General features: G+C 46.1%; 1 protein-coding gene across 1 annotated transcript in view; it reads right to left on the bottom strand.

Moving 5' to 3' along the window:
• Positions 1 to 11,162, bottom strand: part of PIP4K2C (phosphatidylinositol-5-phosphate 4-kinase type 2 gamma) — a 61,842-nt gene extending 50,680 nt beyond the window's left edge. Inside the window, exons 1-2 of the mRNA XM_040425750.1 lie at positions 10,818 to 11,162; positions 2,663 to 2,760 (exon numbers count right to left, since the gene is read on the bottom strand). Coding sequence (XP_040281684.1) covers positions 2,663 to 2,760; positions 10,818 to 11,162 — 443 coding nt within the window. The remainder of the gene's footprint in view (positions 1 to 2,662; positions 2,761 to 10,817) is intronic.
• Between the last annotated feature and the right edge of the window lie 9,396 nt (positions 11,163 to 20,558).

The following is a 20,558-nucleotide window of genomic DNA, read 5'->3' as shown; positions in this document are numbered from 1 at the left end:
CCGAACGCATCCGTCTGGCCCTAATGCATTCTCAGTGGAGGCGGATCCGCTGAGAATGCATCCGCCTGCCAGCGCTCAGCCTCCGCTCAGTGAGCGGACACCTGAACGCTGCTTGCAGCGTTCGGGTGTCCGCCTGGCCGTGCGGAGGCGAGCGGATCCGTCCACACTTACAATGTAAGTCAATGGGGACGGATCCGCTTGAAGATGACACAATATGGCTCAATCTTCAAGCGGATCCGTTCCCCATTGACTTTCAATGTAAAGTCTGAACGGATCCGCTCAGGCTACTTTCTGACTTAGAAAATTTTCTAAGTTATAATGCAGACGGATCCGTTCTGAACGGATGCAAACGTCTGCATTATCGGAGCGGATCCGTCTGATGAAACAGACGGATCCGCTCCGAACGCTCGTGTGAAAGTAGCCTTATTGGTACTATTTTGGAGTACATATGATTTTTAATTGCTCTATATTAAGTTTTTTGTGAGGCAAGGTAACCAAAAAATGGCTGTTTTAGCACGGTTTTTATTTTTTACAACATTCATCTGACAGGTTAGATCATGTGCTATTTTTATAGAGCAGGTTGTTATGGACGCAATGATATCAAATATGTCTACTTTGTTTGTTTCAGTTTTACATAATAAAATATTTTTGAAAAAAAATTATGTTTTTGTGTCTCCATATTCTGAACGCCATATTTTTATGCCGATCGTCTTGTGCAGGGGCTCGTTTTTTGCAGGAAGAGTTGATGTTTTAATTGGTACCATTTTTAGGTACATATGATTTTTTAATCATTCATTATAACACTTTAACTGGTTCTTTTAGCACAGTTTTTATTTATTTTTACAGTGTTCACCTGAGGGGTTAGGTCATGTGACATTTTTATAGAGCAGATTGTTATGGACGTGGCGATACCTAATATGTATACTTTTTCTTATTTATTTATGTTTTACACAATAGCATTTTTGAAACAAAAAAAAATGATGTTTTAGTGTCTCCATAATCTGAGAGCCATATTTTTTTTATTTTTTGACCAATTGTCTTAGTTAGGGTCTTATTTTTTGTGGGATGAGGTGACAGTTTGATTGGTACTATTTTGGGGAGCATACGGCTTTTTGATCGCTTGGTGTTGCACTTTATGTGATGTTAGGTGACAAAAAAATTGGCTTTTTTGGCAGTTTTTAATTAGTTTTTTTACAGTGTTCACCCAAGGGGTTAGGTCATGTGATATTTTAATAGAGCTGGTTCTTACAGATGAGGCGATACCTAATATGTATACTTTTTTATTTTTTTTACTTTGGCACAATAATAGCATTTTTTAAACAAAAGAAATTATGTTTTAATGTGTCCATGTTCTGAGAGCTATTTTTTTTTATTTATTGAGCAATTTTCTTATGTAGGGACTCATTTTTTGATCACTTGGTGTTGCACTTTTTGTAATGTAAGGTGACAAAAATGGCTTTTTTTGACAGTTTCAAATTTCTTTTTTATGGCGTTTATCGGACTGGGTCGATCATGAGATATATTTAGAGAGCCGACCGTCACGGACGCGGCAATACCAAATATGTTTATTTTACTTATTTTTTTCCCATCTTTAATATTTTTTTTAATTCCTTACTTGGGGAATTTTTTAAACCTTTTTTTTTATTTTAACACTTTTTTATTTTTTTTATTTGACACTTTGCGTCCCCCATAAGGTCATACAAGACCTCTGGGGGACATTTAACTTCACTTTTTTTCACCCCCCACTATTGATTTCTCCTGTGACTGGGGCTGACATAGTAGCCCCAGTTACAGGGGAAATACACCCCCCAGAGAGGCTATACAGCACTATACAACACCGTACAGCTTTAGTGCAGGGCTGATCGGTCTGTAGAAGATCCGACAGCTCCTTCAGTCTCCCGGCCCCGGCGGTCACATGACCGCCAGGCCGGGACAGGAAGCGCACAGCGCTGTGTATACAGCGATCTAGAAAGCAGGGACACCTGGGAACGTCCATCCAGAGATAGAGATCCACCTCCCAGACGTTTATAGTCAACGGGCAGATGGGAGGTGGTTAAGGGTGTTGTGCACCTTTTATTAGGTAATGGCATACCCTCAGGATAGATCATCACTCCGGCCAATGAACTGTTGGGCAATAGCTCTTGCAGCAGACAGCTCCAACTTTGTAGAGGACCAAGCTTGTCACTGCAGAGCTGGAAGCAGTTGATGGGGACAATGCTGCAGTTAGCAGCTCAATTCATAATAAGGTTGTCTGCTTCTAGTGCTGGAGCTATTGCCAAAGAGATGATTGACAGGGGTGAGGGGTGTTGGACCCCGGCCAATCAGCTAGTAATGGCCTATCCGGAGGCTAAGCCATCCTTTAACAGGTGGACGACCCCTTTTACATGAGTTTTGTGCCACTACAGCACGTTCCTGGAAAACAGCAGAGGTTTGTGTGGCAATATACAGTATTTGTACTTCTGGAAATAGTTAAAGTTGCTTTTGCTCTTCAAATATTAGCACAGGCTGAACAGGTCCAAAGCAGCTCTTAGATCCAACAGCCGTCTAGGATCATCTCTGATTAAAACATGATAAATATGACAAGTGCTGGTCATCTACTGCAACCAAGTGGAAAAGCAAATATACTTCAAAGCACATGACAACTGCGGCATTTTCAACCAACCTGTTAAAGAGGTGATTAGTGACCTTAATTTTGGAGTTCGCCTTAAAATCATCTGGTAAAAGCATCACGGGAACAGGAACATGACTGAGCTCATTGACCTGAAAAACAATACAGACATGTGTCAGCAGCAGTGAAGATAACCGTCTAAAATGGAACCACTCAGGGATTCAATTTTAGTTTGATTAATAAATCTGTAGAAAATAAATATTGGGGGGGTTACCATGTGGGGGATTTTTAACCTCCTAGGGACTTATGATGTACCGGTACGTCATGATGTCCTGGTACTTAAGGACACACGATGTACCGGTACGCCATGTGTATTTACGATCACCCCCGTAGCGGCGATTGCTGCAAACTGCAGGTCAATTCAGACCTGCAGTTTGCAGCGCTGTCAGAAGTTTCTGATCCTCGCGGTCCGCCCGCCCCCTCTCATTTCCAGGATGGCCGAGCGGTTAGCAAGCAGAGTGTCAGCACATTGCTGACACTCTGCTTGAAATGGCTGACATCTGTGCTATCGCCATTTAACCCCTTCCATGCTGCGGTCCGTAGGGAAGGAGTTGTATGGAAGGAGTTAACAGGGAGGGAGCTCCCTCCCTCTCCCATCAGGGGCTGCTGTGCCTTTTCAGCCCCCGATTCTTGACAGGATCACAGAGGGAGGGGGCCCCCCTCCGTCCCCATCACCCGCTGCTCTGTTGTGGCAGCGGGTGATGGTTACCATGGCAAACGGACGCCTTCAAATGCTTCCGGTTGTCCATGGTGCTGATCAGACTTCTGCTAAAGGCAGACTTCTCAGACTTTGTAAAGTGAAAATACAGTACAGTACACTATATAGTGTACTGTACTATATTATACAGACATCAGACCCACTAGATCTTCAAGAACCAAGTGGGTCTGGTTAAAAAAAAAAAAAAAAAAAAAAAAAAAATGTAAAAATAAAAACATTTATCACTGATTAAAAAAAATAAATAAAAAAAAATGCACTACACATATTAGGCATCGCCGTGTCCGTAATAACCTGCTCTATAAAAATATTACATAACCTAACCCCTCAGGTGAATAACGTAAAAAAATAAAAAGGTGTAAAAAAAAAAAGCCATTTTTTGTCACCTTACATCACAAAAAGTGTAATAGCAAGCAATCAAAAAGTCATACGCACCCCAAAATAGTGCCAAACAGTCATCCCATCCCGCAAAAATCATACCCTACCCAAGATAATCGCCCAAAAACTGAAAAAACTATGGCTCTCGGACTATGGAGACACTAAAACATGATTTTTTTTGTTTCAAAAATGAAATTATGTAAAAGTAAAACTTACATAAATAAAATAAAAAAAAGTAGACATATTAGGTATCGCTGCGTCCGTAATAACCTGCTCTATAAAAATACCACCTGATCTAACCTGTCAGATGAATGTTGTAAATAACAAAAAATAAAAACTGTGCCAAAACAGCTATTTCTTGTTACCTTGCTTCACAAAGTGTAATATAGAGCAACCAAAAATCATATGTACCCCAAAATAGTACCAACAAAATTGCCACCTTATCCCGTAGTTTCCAAAATGGGGTCACTTTTTTGGAGTTTCTACTCTAGGGGTGCATCAGGTGGGCTTCAAATGGGACATGGTGTCAAAAACCCATCCAGCAAAATTTACCTTCCAAAAACCGTATAGCATTCCTTTCCTTCTGCGCATTGCCGTGTGCCCGTACAGCAGTTTACGACCACATATGGGGTGTTTCTGTAAACTACAGAATCAGGGCCATAAATATTGAGTTTTGTTTGGCTGTTAACCCTTGCTTTGAAACTGGAAACTAATTATTAAAATGGAAAATGCCAAAAAAGTTAAATTTTATTTCTATTTTCCATTAATTCTTGTGGAACACCTAAAGGGTTAACAACGTTTGTAAAATCAGTTTTGAATACCTTGAGGGGTGTAGTTTGGGTGGTTTCTATTATGTAAGCCTCACAAAGTGACTTAAGACCTGAACTGGTCCTGAAAAAGAGGGTTTTAGAAATTTTCTGAAAAATTTCAAGATTTGCTTCTAAACTTCTAAGCCTTGTAACATCCCACAAAATAAAATTGCATTCCCAAAATTATGCAAACATAAAGTAGACATATGGGGAATGTAAATTAATAACTATTTTTGGAGGTATTACTATGTATTATAGAAGTAGAGAAATTGAAACTTGGAAATTTGCTAATTTTTCCAAATTTTTTGTAAATTTGGTATTTATTCTTTTTATAAATAAACATTAATTTTTTGACTCCATTTTACCAGTGTTATTAAGTACAATATGTGACGAAAAAACTATCTCAGAATGGCCTGGATAAGTAAAAGCGTTTTAAAGTTATTCACACAAAGTGATACTGGTCAGATTTGCAAAAAATGGCCTGGTCCTTAAGGTGAAATATGGCCGTGTCCTTAAAGGGGTCTTGCGTTGTGTAATACGGATGGCTTATCCTCAGGATAGGTCATCAATATCTGAAGGGTGGGGGTCTGACGCCTGGAACCCCCACCGATCAGCAGTTTAAATAAGGTGCAGCGCTCCAGAACCAAGGCCTGTGACATCTCGTTTATCAGTCTAGGCGCAGATCAGTTTCATTTAAAGGGGATCAGCATTTGATCGGCGGGGGTCCGACACCTGGGACCCCCGCTCCAGGAGCGCCGCAGCCTTCTCACAGTTTACCACAGGCCCAGTGACGTCACGACTAGTATCAACTGGCCTGGGCGCGGCTAAGCTCTGTTCACTTGAATGGAGCTTAGCCCCGCCCAGGCCAGTTTATACTAGTCGTGACGTCACTGGGCCTGTGGTAAACAGTGAGAAGGCCGCGGCTCTCCTGGAGCGCCGCTGCCTTCTCATACAGCTGATCGGCGGGGGTCCCGGGTGTCGGACCCCTGCCGATCAGATGCGGATGATCTATCCTCTGGATAGATCATCAGTTTAAACAAACTGCAGTGAATGTGCCTGAGCTACAATACGAAGCACAGCTGCTATTCAATGGACAGAGGTGTGCTAGGTAAGCTGCGAGGAGCCTGCAGTGCTCACTGGAGGGCTGCAGCCTCTTCAAACAGCTGCTTGGCTAGAGTGATGGGTGTTTGACCCCTATTGATCAGATTTTGGTGACCGACTTTGAGGATAGGTGGATAGGTCAGTTTTGTAGTTTTATTAAATGGTGCACAATGTTTCACAAATTTGGTGCATCTTTAAAGGGAACCTGTCACTGGGATTTTGTGTATAGAGCTGAGGACATGGGTTGCTAGATGGCCGCTAGCACATCCCCAATACCCAGTTCCCTATACGTAGCTCTCTGTGTGCTTTTATTGTATAAAAAAACCTGATTTGATACATATGCAAGTTAACCTGAGATGAGTCCAGTACGTGAGATGAGTCAGGGACAGGTATTGCGGATGTGCTAGCGGCCATCTAGGAGCCAATGTCCTCAGCTCTATACACAAAATGCCGGTTACAGGTTAAGGCAGGACACCCTATACAGAACATTTGATGGCAGTCTGACCCTAATAAAATTGACCAACAACAGTATAACATGTATGGTCTTTATCTAGAAGATCTCGTTGGTTTTACCTTTTATGCATAGTTTGTGCATTACTGGGCTGTGCTATGCGGGTTGTCACCCCAACAGAACCAAAAAGGGAGGTAAAGATTTCCGTCAATTCCCACCTGCATTCCTTCCTATTCATTTCTCTTTGTCTTTTCTAAAAAAGAAAACCCGGCACTGCTGCATAGAGAATTAACAGCCAAAGCAAACTCCACATCTGCTGGAAAATTCTGAAGAATTTAGGGAGGTGTTTCGAAACGTAAGATGTGAAGGAAAGTTTATAAAAAATTCCCACAATTACTGTCCTGATGAAGTGCCTGTGATGAAAATGAAATGATCATGTATTAAAGAATTTCTTACAGGCCCCTGTTCCCCTCTCAGATCAGTTGCGTTCAATGCCCACTATGAAGGTGTTATTAGCACCCAGATCTGGTGACCCTAGGCTCGAAGAGAGACAAACTTATGTACATGTTTCCCTACTGACAATTGTGCAACAAATTTGCAAGTTGTGGCAAAAAACACCAAATAAATGACCTCAACAAGCTTCTCCTTGTTAGAGGCTCTGCCTAGGTGGGGTCCCCTCATCTATGACATCCACATGCCACACAGGCCTTTGTTAGAGGGTCCTGCTAGGACTTCAAATATCAGTTATTATATTATAAGTTATATCAATATTAGTTATAAAAATGAAATCACTTTAAATCAATCAGCCACAAGACGTAGAGATCCTGAAAAGGAGTAAACGATATACAAAGCGTATGACAAGTCTGCAGAGCAGTAACATAAAGGAGTCTCTGGGTGGATAACGTAACGCCATGTTAGGCTACATGCACACGAACGTTGTTTGTTTCCGTGTCCGTTCCGGGTTTTTTTTCGGATAGGAATGCGGACCTATTCATTTCAATGGGTCCGCAAAAAATGCAGACAGCACAGCGTGTGATGTCTGCATCAGTAGGTCCGTTCCGTAGCCCCGCAAAAAAATAGAACATGTCCTATTCTTGTCCGTTTTAGGCATTGTTAAAATGGATCCGCAAAAAAAAAATATAATAAATAAATTTAAAAAGGATGTGCATGTAGCCTTATGGAGTGAGAAATCTAGGAGCCGGCAGGAAGTAGGAAAGATTAGGACTGCCAAGTGAACCCCCTAAACTTACACATCGCCCATTTTTCACTGGGAGGTTTCCAGCTTATGCCACCGGGTACAGCACCGAGGCGAACCTACGTAAGATTATATAGCATTCTACATGTTTCTGGCTCCCCGGGTGGTGGTGGGCAGGTGGTAAGTGGTCTTTATGGAGCCAACCATTGGTAGCCGGGAAAACGTCCAAGCATTTAGACCGATGATGCTAATGGCTGGCAAAGGAAGAGATTATCTGCACGACTGTAACAAGAGCAGGCACTAAGATAAGCCTCATTCACACGTCCGTGTCCAAATCTGTGAGAAAGTGGTCAGTGATACATCCATGAAGGGTCCGTATGTCCGTTTTTTGCTGTCTGTGTTATCCGTGTTTCACTGAAAACTGCACAGCTTTAAAATCATTTTCAAAGCATCTTTTCCTAATGATCCGTGAAATCAGTGGTTTTCATGGACCCATAGACTATAATGGGCCTGATGCATCCGTGTTACAACACTGATGTGTGACAGCACACGGCCCCATTCATTTTAATGTGTGTAGTCTGTGGAGAACTCTTATAGCACACTGACGTGTGATTGAGGATTTACACTGACGAGCTGGCCCAGGCACCACTGAACCAGACAAAACTGAGAGGGAAGCTGTACACATACAAGTAGGCCCATGTCAGGAAGTGACCGGATCACTGACTGCCAGCTATGCATCCCTGCGCCCCCCTTCCCCATCAGTAACCCCCCTGCGGCTCGGTGAAGTGATTATTTCCAGTGAATGAACGTTTACTGTGAAACAGCCATTGGAAAAATGTAGATGGTTGACCCAGAGATTGTCCTGTAACCTTGAGTAACAGAGGCCACCAGCCGGGCAATATCAGAACAGAAATACAGGATACTAAGCAAAGGGCACCTGCCAAGCCTAGTGCCCAACGGCCTCCGTAACAGACAAGAGAAGTACCAGCTGCAGACAGTGTGCTGTACAACCGGGGTACTGCCACCTGACCATGCTGTGAGCAGCCCGGGCCCCTGACCTCGCAGGAGGGAAGAATCTTCTTAACTCATCCAATTAGCATCCGGTATATCAAATTCTGTATAACATCACATACCGCCCCCAGAGCCTCCACGGCACAACCAGGTACACCGCCCCCAGAGCCTCCACGCCACAACCAGGTACACCGCCCCCAGAGCCTCCACGCCACAACCAGGTACACCGCCCCCAGAGCCTCCACGCCACAACCAGGTACACCGCCCCCAGAGCCTCCACGCCACAACCAGGTACACCGCCCCCAGAGCCTCCACGCCACAACCAGGTACACCGCCCCCAGAGCCTCCACGCCACAACCAGGTACACCGCCCCCAGAGCCTCCACGGCACAACCAGGTACACCGTCCCCCAGAGCCTCCACGGCACAACCAGGTACCGTCCCCCAGAGCCCCCACGACACAACCAGGTACACCGCCCCCAGAGCCTCCACGGCACAACCAGGTACACTGCCCCAGAAGTCTCCACAATACAATCAGATACGCCAACCCCTGAGCCTCCACGGTACAACCAGGTACACCTCCCCACCCCCAGCGACGTGATACAAACAGCTGCAATGCCCCCAAAGCACCATGGTACAACCAATTTTACTACCCAAAAGCCACTATATAGTATGCTACTGTATATCTGAAGCTATATTATATAGATTTACAATGTAATGAGGTGTACTATATTATGACAAGATTTATAATATGAGAACCGTGTGCTCTGACTAACCGGGCATACTATGACTACACCTACATATAATGGGTGGCTCTATCACTATACTATGAATGGGTCGCCCATATAACTGGGCATACTATGACTACGCCTCCATATAATGGGGTGCATTATACAATGAAGGAGTCCCCCATATAATACTATAGTATGACTACGTTTTCCATATAATAGGGGCTCTATAGTATGAACAGGATTGTCATATAACCGGGTTCACTATACTATGACAAGGTTCTCCATAAGATAACGGGGTGCACAGACTAGGTACCCAATATTTAGAACGTTCCCAGCAGCTGTGGTATATTCTTGATAGATTTTTATTTCATAGGTTTCAATACAGAATACAGGACGCGTTTCAGCTCATCCTAGTCTTCTTCAACTGCTTCGGCCCAAATCCTAGAATGGGCCGTAGCGTGTCCTGTATTATGTATTGAAGTGCATGAAATAATAATCTATAGTGGATTTGTCCTTTCCTGCTGCAGAGCTACTTATAGATCGAGAACTGAGCAGCACCTATACAGACTAGGCTCCCAATATAGCGGGGTGCACTGTACTATGACTACATAACCATATAGCGGGGTGCACTGTACTATGACTACATAACCATATAGCGGGGTGCACTGTACTATGACTACATAACTATATAGCGGGGTGCACTGTACTATGACTACATAACCATATAGCGGGGTGCACTGTACTATGACTACATAACTATATAGCGGGGTGCACTGTACTATGACTACATAACCATATAGCGGGGTGCACTGTACTATGACTACATAACTATATAGCGGGGTGCACTGTACTATGACTACATAACTATATAGCGGGGTGCACTGTACTATGACTACATAACCATATAGCGGGGTGCACTGTACTATGACTACATAACTATATAGCGGGGTGCACTGTACTATGACTACATAACTATATAGCGGGGTGCACTGTACTATGACTACATAACTATATAGCGGGGTGCACTGTACTATGACTACATAACTATAGCGGGGTGCACTGTACTATGACTACATAACTATATAGCGGGGTGCACTATACTATGACTACATAACCATATAGCGGGGTGCACTGTACTATGACTACATAACCATATAGCGGGGTGCACTGTACTATGACTACATAACTATATAGCGGGGTACACTGTACTATGACTACATAACTATATAGCGGGGTGCACTGTACTATGACTACATAACTATATAGCGGGGTGCACTGTACTATGACTACATAACCATATAGCGGGGTGCACTGTACTATGACTACATAACCATATAGCGGGGTGCACTGTACTATGACTACATAACCATATAGCGGGGTGCACTGTACTATGACTACATAACCATATAGCGGGGTGCACTGTACTATGACTACATAACCATATAGCGGGGTGCACTGTACTATGACTACATAACCATATAGCGGGGTGCACTATGGTAAGCCAGGGCACAGCCGCCCTCACCTTACATTAGCCCCTGTATATAGATATATATATATACACACACACACTGCACTATGTCACACATGCACACTTGCTGTATCACCAGACACCACTGTCGGCCTGCACTGACACCTGGGACTTGTAGTTCTACAACTAGGGGGAGCAGCAGGTTGCAGCCGGATGTGTGTAGGTGCAGTCCGCCTGTCACCCTGCGGGGGGCGCTCGCTGCTCTACAGGTGCCCAGCAGGCCGGGCCTCACCGAGTGATTGACTCCCCACATGAAGACACTGACGAGCGGGTGGCTGGCCCGGAACACCTTCACTTTCTGCTGCACGAAGTGCTTCTTCTTCGTCTTAGTCTTGGCTGTAGAGGTGGACAGAATGCTGACAGCGGCAGAAGTAGCGGGCGCCCCGCTGGAAGACATGGCAGCTTCTCGGTGTTGCCAGCGACCACGACCCCCGAACCTTCTCTTCTTTTTCTTCGGCTGTCCCAAGCGGGTGCTCCCCCGCCCGCCCGGGCCGCTGGCTCTCTCCGCCCCTTCTAACACACCTGGGCTCCGGGCGCGGCTGCGCAATAGCTCCCCACCTCCACCCAGCCGGCTCATCGGTCACGTGACCGCGCGCTCGGCGCTCCCGCGTCACCATGGAGATTTTATCCTTGCTGGAATGTCATACCGCGGAAACCATCTTGACTGAGGGCAATGTTATGTCACATTCTCATGTGGTTGTTCTACAGACTTTTGACCCTTGCTTTTGAAATGCCCTACTATGCTTATACATGGCGGCTGTGCAGTCCCCAGATGTTATAGGGTGAACGGGAGTTTAGGGAAAAGTTTACACGGAACAGATACCCTGCAGATTTGCCACAGATGTACATACGACAAAACCCACAGTGCTTCACAACTAGGCCACCTGCACACAGGTGTGGGTGAACGCACATAAGATCCATGCAGATTTCTGTGAGGATTTCTGCAACAAAAATTGCAATGTCTGTCCGCGGTTTTTGTTGCGGATTTAACACAATCTTGAAATCCGCAGCTAAAAACCGCAACTATAATTGACATGCTATTTCATTTGAAATCCGCAATGCAAGTCAATTTTCCGGACGGAAAAAATCCACAAAGTGTACAAGAGATTAGTGTAATCTCATACACTTTGCTGGTACTGTAATACGCCAATGTGTAACACCCCCGAGTGGTGTTGCCACTCCTGCACCCTGCTACTGTCTTTATTGGTCTAATATAATGTCATCTTATGCATTTATTCCAGGTCCTCCACAATGTGCATTCCTAATCTGTTTGCAACTGTTGTGTTCATGTAATGTGCCTGGTTCACCAGCAGGTGGCAGCAAACAAGGCAGAGCTATCTTAGGTAGAATGGAACATTCCATTCTAACCCCTCTCTGTGGAGAATTGGGCTAGTCCCACTTCCTGCAGGAAGGGTGGGGACCAGTTTCTAGTTAATCTAGTTTACCCCCTGCTACAGGACAGGTGTGCAGGGGCATGTCTCTGCTGAATGTGCCCAAGCTAGCCAGAGCACCCTCAGCTCTGCTGGCCATGGAGGTCAAAGCTTTGAGCCTTAGGAGCCAAGTTACCTGGCCTAATCTAGAGACAGACCATACAAAGAGAAGTGCAGCATACAGAAGAAGCAAAGTCATACAGTCAGCACAGCAAAGCCAGAGAGGAACAGATGTAGCAGAGTCGAGTTTGCCTGTAACGGGGTGCCAAAGGCGCACTCGGTCTCCCATCAGCCGCAGACCTGCTGCTTAGCTTCGGGAGCGAGGATCTGTGTTTGGCCTCGTTCCCAGGGCGGCTTTGCTAGCTGGGAGGCTCCCTGCTCCTAGGTCTGCCTTGAGCGCCGAGCTGATCACTCGGTACTCGATTTGTCTGTCTGTCTGTCGGTCATGTGACGCTGGCCACGTCACATGACCCTCACTCCCCACTATAAATACAGACGGCCTGCTGGCTACAGGTTGCCTGTGATTTTCGTCCTATAGGCTGTGTACTTTATTGTTATTAAGCTACCTCTGGAATTGAACCTCAATCCGCCTCTTGACACCTCTTCTGCCTGCTCCCTGTACCTGGACGCTACCTCTCGGATTTTGACAGCTTGTTTACGGATTTGTCTTTGCCTCTTCCCTTGTTCTGACGTGACCTCCTGGACTGACCTCGGCTAGTTGACCCGCCTCGTCTTCCGTTTTTGGTCTACCTCTTGTCCGCTTATTGTAACTTCTCAGTGGCTGTCCTCTTCCCTGCTGTCTCTTTCCCTCTGCTTGCACTTAGTAGGTTAGGGACTGTCGCCCAGTTGCGCTCCGTCACCTAGGGCGGGTGGTGCAAGTAGGCAGGGACAGAGGATCGGGTGGCAGCTCAAGGGGTGCACCTCCGCTCTATCTTGATTCCTGTGACATTGCCTGCCAGTTTAATGCTAAAGACTGTTGGAACCAAGACAAAGTCTGGAAACCGTTTTGGAGAATGTTTATGCAAAGTAAAGCTGCTGTTCAACTACATACAAGGTCTTTCAAATTCCTCAATTATTCCCCCTATTTCTTGCTTCAGAGCCAATGCCTGGGGTCCAGCCGTATCCAGGTAGGAGCACCGTGACACACATAAAGAGACATTTAGGCCGCATCACACCACTCTGCATTCCTACTAAACCTGGGACGCTATATAGAGGGCCCTAGGCGGTGGCGGCCCGTTGCAAATGGTTTGATCATATTTTAAGTTTTGCTTTTTGTTTAATAAAACTATTTTTTCCCAGTTGATTTTAATATAAAATGCTGCCCCGGCATTATGTGTGAGCCAGTGTAATGAATGAGCCGTTATGGAGAAGCAAATAACTACAAAGCAGTGAAATATCCTTCCTCTCCTTTCATTGCTGCCCCGAAATGCGCGGCCCTATGCAACAGCCCAGTTTGCCCTGTAAAACTAATTGAAGACGATGGTTTATGGCAATAGTGAAAGAATTGTCTTTTCTGAATTACGGAAATCTCCTCTATCTGTCAGGTTTTCTCTCTAGGGATCGTCACCATTGCTGCAGCTTGTAACTGGTATCGCTAGGGAAGCACTCCGCAGGTTTTACACTTAGATACCTTATGGACAGGAGGACAGTGTAACATGGAGACTTTCCTGATGTCTGTGTGTTTGGTGCAACTAATCTGATCTGGATGCTGGTAAATCTCTGGGTCGTGGAGTTAATAAAACAGTGTAATGCGGCGCAGAGGGGATTAGATGGCAAGTGATCGTTTTCTCAGTCCTTTTCTAGAAGCCCCCCCCCCACCCCATGTGCTCTGACTGATGGGGGGACTGATTACATGCACAGAAGTTCATGTTAGGTTTCGGGCACATCTGTACTTAGAGGATCCATCAGGAACTTCCTTGTAGATTTTGTAAAAAATACCACACAATGGGGGACATTTTCAAAGACTGTTGTTTTACACCGTTCTTTGATTCCCCCTGCTATCCCAGAGGATGTGCATAATTTATGACAAGGCGCGCACCTCATCATAAAATACTTTTTTTTTACATCAGTTTTGCATTAGTGAATGACCCCCAATAGATGGTTTTGTGACTATTGTTTTGGGTTGCTTAAGTCCTGTTTTTGCCCTATGTTTAACCTATACGTTGGGGGAAGAAAAGGATGCAAAGGTGGAGCACACTACGCTTTCCCATCCTGCAGAATCCAGCAAAAAAAGAAAAAAACGTATATATTAATGGATACATTTTATTTTACAATGGAACCCTATGGTGATGAATGCCCCTCATGACATTCGTCCTAGGCATCCGTTTAACTGATATGTCATGTTAAACGTGGGACAAAAATGTCATATGAACACAGCCTAATTTATTTTGTGCCATTATACTTTTTGCAATTACTAAAAAGATGATAAAAATTATACTTCTGCATTTATCCTCTTAAAAAAAAGTCTGAGAAAATAACAGTGGCCTATGTGAGTCTTCGCTTAGAGTTTCTCCCATATAGAAGGTCCTGGGTTCAAGACCTGGCAGAGACACCGTAAAAAAGGAGACAGAATAAAAGTTAAAGGGGTTCTCTGATTTTTAATTTTTTTATTTCAAACCCCCCTTCATAAGAGTAACAACTTTTTCCATTGGTACTTATTAAAGAGTTCCTTACCAACCCAGAGCTGCATCCTGGTTCAATTATATGCTCCTGCCACTTCCAGGATCACATGAATGTGATCCTAGCCTGGTTACAACCCACAGCGCATGCATAAGACTGAATCTCTCACTAGCAATGCGCACAGTATACGGCATGTGATCCCGGAAGTGCCAGGAGCATATAATTGGACCAGGAATGTAGAGCTGGACCGGCAACCAAGTACAAATGTATACGTTTTTATTCTAATCAAGGAGGGGGGTGTATGAAATCATTTTTAAAAAAATTGGAGAAGCAGCAGCGGCGGTGCAGGGACCCAGGTAAGTGTATTCAGATTGGGGGGCTTTTTATAGGATTGTATAACCCCTTTAATATCTTATCCAGTTTGCAGGAGCTGAAAACCACCGCAGATTTGCCACCGCATAGCTATTCAGTGTGGACGTAGCCATAAAGAGGTTATCCAACTTTTATTTACATTCTAAAATAATTAAAAAAAGAAACTTCCCTTCCTGCATCCACTCCAATCCAGCACTGGCGCTCGGCAGTGTTGATCGAGCATGCTCGGCCGAACACTAGTTTGGCTCGAGCATCTCGATGCTCGGCACATGGCTGTATTCGGTCGAATACCGCATGCGCTAGAGCGCCATGCTCGAGTCTCCTCCCCGCACGTTTGTTGTCTGCTACGCAGCCAATAAATGTGTAGGTAAGTACTGCCCTCACTGTAATGCCAGTAACCAACATGGCTACGCCGCGTCATCGGGTGCTGATGACACATGTTCGGCTCAGTGTTGGTCAGGGAGAGCTGTACTGAGGAAGGGAAAGATAGTGTAGGGAGCGTACAATAGTTAGGCCCCTGCAGACAGCGACATTATCTGCGCTACATCTCCTGTGTAACCTGTGCGCATCCCAAAAATATCAGACATCCAGTGTACTTTTTCCATAGACGGTGTCCGTTGCGGACAGTGACATTAGCTGCGCTACATCTCCTTTGTAATGTGTGCACATCCAATAAATATCAGTGACATTGAGTGTACTTTTTCCGTATACGGTGTCCGCTGCGGACAGTGACATTACCTGAGGTACATCTCCTGTGTAAGGCCTCATGCACACGACCGTTGTGTGCACCCGTGGCCGTTGTGCCGTTTTCCGTTTTTTTTCGCAGACCCATTGACTTTCAATTGTTCCGTGGAAAAATCGGAAAATGCACCGTTTTGTAGCCGCATCCGTGATCCGTGTTTCCTGGCCGTGAAAAAAATATGACCTGTCCTATTTTTTTCACGGCCAACGGTTCACGGACCCATTCAAGTCAATGGGTCCGTGAAAGAACACGGATGCACACAAGATTGGCATCCGTGTCCGTGATCCGTGGCCGTAGGTTAGTTTTTATACAGACGGATCCGAAGATCCGTCTGCATAAAAGCTTTTTCATAGCTGAGTTTTCACTTCGTGAAAACTCAGAACCGACAGTATATTCTAACACAGAGGCGTTCCCATGGTGATGGGGACGCTTCAGGTTAGAATATACTAACAGAACTGTGTACATGACTGCCCCCTGCTGCCTGGAAGGTGCTGCCAGGCAGCAGGGGGCAGCCCCCCCCCCCGGAGTTAACTCATTGGTGGCCAGTGCGGCCGCCCCCCCCTCCCCTGTAGTTAACTCATTGGTGGCCAGTGGGCCCCCCCCCTCCCCTGTAGTTAACTCGTTGGTGGCCAGTGGGCCTTCTCCCCTCCCTCCCCCTCCTAATTAAAATCTCCCCCCTATCATTGGTGGCAGCGGAGTGTACCAATCGGAGTCCCAGTTTAATCGCTGGAGCTCCGATCGGTAACCATGGCAACCAGGACGCTACTGCAGTCCCGGTTGCCATGGTTACTTAGCAATTTGTAGAACCATTATACTTACCTGCGAGCTGCGATGGTCTGCGTCCGGTCGGGAGCTCCTCCTACTGGTAAGTGACAGGTCATGTCACTTACCAGTAGGAGGAGCTCCCGGCCGGACCTGTCACTTACCAGTAGGAGGAGCTCCCGACCGGACGCAGACCATCGCAGCTCGCAGGTAAGTATAATGGTTCTACAAATTGCTAAGTAACCATGGCAACCGGGACTGCAGTAGCGTCCTGGTTGCCATGGTTACCGATCGGAGCCCCAGCGATTAAACTGGGACTCCGATCGGTACACTCCGCTGCCACCAATGATAGGGGGGAGATTTTAATTAGGAGGGGGAGGGGGGGCCCACTGGCCACCAACGAGTTAACTACAGGGGAGGGAGGGGGGCCGGCCACACTGGCCACCAATGAGTTAACTACAGGGGAGGGGGGGGGCCCACTGGCCACCAATGAGTTAACTACAGGGTAGGGGGGGCCCACTGGCCACCAATGAGTTAACTACAGGGGAGGGGGGCCCCACTGGCCACCAATGAGTTAACTACAGGGGGGGGGGGGTGGCCGCACTGGCCACAAATGAGTTAACTACAGGGGAGGGGGGGGCCCACTGGCCACCAATGAGTTAACTACAGGGGAGGGGGGGCCCACTGGCCACCAATGAGTTAACTACAGGGGAGGGGGGGGGCCGGCCACACTGGCCACCAATGTGTTAACTACAGGGTAGGGGGGCTGCCCCCTGCTGCCTGGCAGCACCTGCCAGGCAGCAGGGGGCAGTCATGTACACAGTTTGTAGTATATTCTAACTAGAAGCGTGCCCATCACTATGGGAACGCCTCTGTGTTAGAATATACTGTCGGATTTGAGTTTCACGATGTAACTCAAATCCGACGGTATATTCTAACATATAGGTGATGGGGACGCTTCAAGTTAAAATATACCATCGGATTGGAGAAAACTCCGATCCGATGGTATATTAACTCCTGACTTTACATTGAAAGTCAATGGGGGACGGATCCGTTTGAAATTGCACCATATTGTGTCAACGTCAAACGGATCCGTCCCCATTGACTTGCATTGTAATTCAGGACGGATCCGTTTGGGTCCGCACGGCCAGGCGGACACCAAAACGACTTTTTTTTCATGTCCGTGGATCCTCCAAAAATCAAGGAAGACCCACGGACGAAAAAACGGTCACGGATCACGGAAAAACGGAACCCCGTTTTGCGGACCGCAAAAAAATACGGTCGTGTGCATGAGGCTTAACACTTCCACATCCCAAACACCTGTGACATTCCCTGTAATTTTATATTAGCCACTGCTGACATCAGCGACATTATCTGCGGTATTTCTCCTATGTAACGTGTGCGCATCCCAAAAATATCAGTGACATCCAGTGTACTTTTTCTGTAGACAGTGTGCGCTGTGGACAGTCACATTAGCTGCGCTACATCTTCTGTGTAACGTGTGCACATCCAAAAAATATCAGTGACATCCAGTGTACTTTTTCCGTAGACTGTGTCCGCTGCAGACAGTGACATTAGCTGGGGTACATCTCCTGTGTAACGTGTGCACAACTGCACATCCAGAAAATATCAGTGGCATCCAGTGAACTTTTTCCGTAGACGGTGTCCGCTGCGGACAGTGACATTACCTCGGGTACATCTCCTGTGTAACGTTTCCACAACCCAAATACCTGTGACATTCCCTGTAATTTTATATTAGCCGCTGCTGACATCAGCGACATTATCTGCGGTATTTCTCCTGTGTAACGTGTGCGCATCCCAAAAATATCAGTGACATCCAGTGTACTTTTTCCGTAGTCGGTGTCCGCTGCGGACAGTGACATTAGCTGCGCTACATCTCATGTGTAATGTGTGCACATCCCAAAAAAAATCTGTGACATCCAGTGTACCTTTTCCGTAGACTGTGTCTGCTGCGGACAGTGACATTACCTGGGGTACATCTCCTGTGTAACGTTTCCACATCCCAAATAGCTGTGACATTCCCTGTAATTTTATATTAGCCGCGGCTGACATTAGCGACATTATCTGCGGTATTTCTCCTGTGTAACGTTTCCACATCCAAAATACCAGTGACATTCCCTGTAATTTTATATTAGCCGCTGCTGACATTAGCGAAATTATCAGCGGTATTTCTCCTGTGTAACGTGCACGCATCCCAAATACCTTTTTTTTATTTTTTTGCACATACACTTACAAATCCTACTGTACTGTACGTGTGACATACTTTCAAGCATATATAACATTTAATATGAAGAAGGCGAGCAGTAAGGGACAGGGAAGTGGCCGTGATGCTGATGGTGCATGCAGAGGCCGTGGCCCTGGGCACGTTGAAACTGTGCCTGCTGCCAGAGCACAAGAAAAACAATCATCCACGATACCTAGCTTCATGTCCCAGTTTGCAGGGTGGCGCAGGACAACGCTCTCGAAGTCAGACCAGTGCGACCAGGTGGTCAGTTGGATTGCAGCAGATAATGCTTACAGTCGGTTAAGCACCACCCTGTCCAGTCTCAGTAGCTAAGAGTCTGGTCAACACAATCTTCACCCTGATCCTCCTTCCTCCCACCATGGAGAGTCTTGCCAAACAAGTGATCCCACACTCGGATATTGCGAGGAGCTCTTTTTAGCGCCATTCTTTCATTTGGGCCTCTCGACAAGCCCGCTTGAAGAGGGACATGAGATCTTGTTCCCTGATTCCCAAACTCTGGAGCATCCACAATCACAAGAAGATGACAGTGGCGAACGGCAATTAGTGTTTCACGAAGGGGATGATGATGATGATGATGATGATGAGAGGTCGATGATGAGACACAGTTGTCAATAACTGAGGTTGTTGTTAGGTTAACAAGTCAGGAGGATGAGCAGAGTGAGAAAGTGGAAGAGGAGGTGGTGGACGATGAAGTCATTGACCCAACCTGGGAAGGTGACAAGCCAAGCGAGGACAGCAGTACAGAGGGGGAGAGAAACGCAGCACCGCAACAGGCTGGAAGAGGCAGTGGGGTGGCAAAAGGGAGAAGGCGGGCCACACCAAACAGGCCCGCAACTATTCCCCGAAGCACACCCTTGGGAAAATCTCCCTTGCCAAGGGGTAGGTGTTATGCAGCCTGGCACTTTTTTGAGGAAAACAACATTGCTTACCGGTAATCGTTTTTCTCGATACCCATGACGGCACCCTGTGCGACTCAGGACCTCCCATCAGGACAGGAAACCTGAGAAGATAAAAAGGACACACCTCCACACAACACCAGTAGAAGAAATAAATTGTTCTCCGGAGAGAAGTGACAAAGGGTTAAAAACCCCCTTTTTTTTTTTTTTTTTTTATCTATATTACTTCATATAGACCTGGCAAAAAGCCATCAACAAATATATATATATCTGCTTGGGAAGGGAAATATCGGGTGCCGTCATGGGTATCGAGAAAAACGATTACCGGTAAGCAATGTTGTTTTCCCCTCACCCATGACGGCACCCTGTGCGAGATAAACTATAAGTAGAACCTAGGGGGGGGCCACAGCCTGAAGGACTTTCTCTCCAAAGGAAGCATCAGAATGGAGCTGTAATCTGTAATGTTTAAGAAAAGTATGCGGGGAGCTCCAGGTAGCCGCCCTGCAAATCTGGGCTAACGATACATCAGCTTTCTCAGCCCACGAAGTAGACACCGCCCTCGTAGAATGGGCCCCAAAACCTGAAGGGGGGGGGAGACCCAGGGAAATATAAGCTCTAGCTATGGCCTTCTTCACCCATCTAGCAATAACCCCTCGGGATGCTTTTTTCCCCCTATTTCCTCCTAAAAACTGAATCAGGAGGTTCTCGTCCTTTCTCCAAGGAGCCGTAACATCTAAGTAGACTAACAAGCATCTCTTGACATCCAAGCAATGAAACTTTTCCTCCAAGCTATTGGAGGGGTTAGGAAAAAAGGAAGGCAACACAATGTCTTGGCTCCTATGAAAATCGGAGACAACCTTGGGAAGAAAAGAAGGCAAGGGCCTAA

Source organism: Bufo bufo, chromosome 3 (assembly GCF_905171765.1).
Source record: "Bufo bufo chromosome 3, aBufBuf1.1, whole genome shotgun sequence".
NCBI classification, from domain to species: domain Eukaryota; kingdom Metazoa; phylum Chordata; class Amphibia; order Anura; family Bufonidae; genus Bufo; species Bufo bufo.
This window is presented reverse-complemented; position numbering and strand designations above follow the sequence as displayed.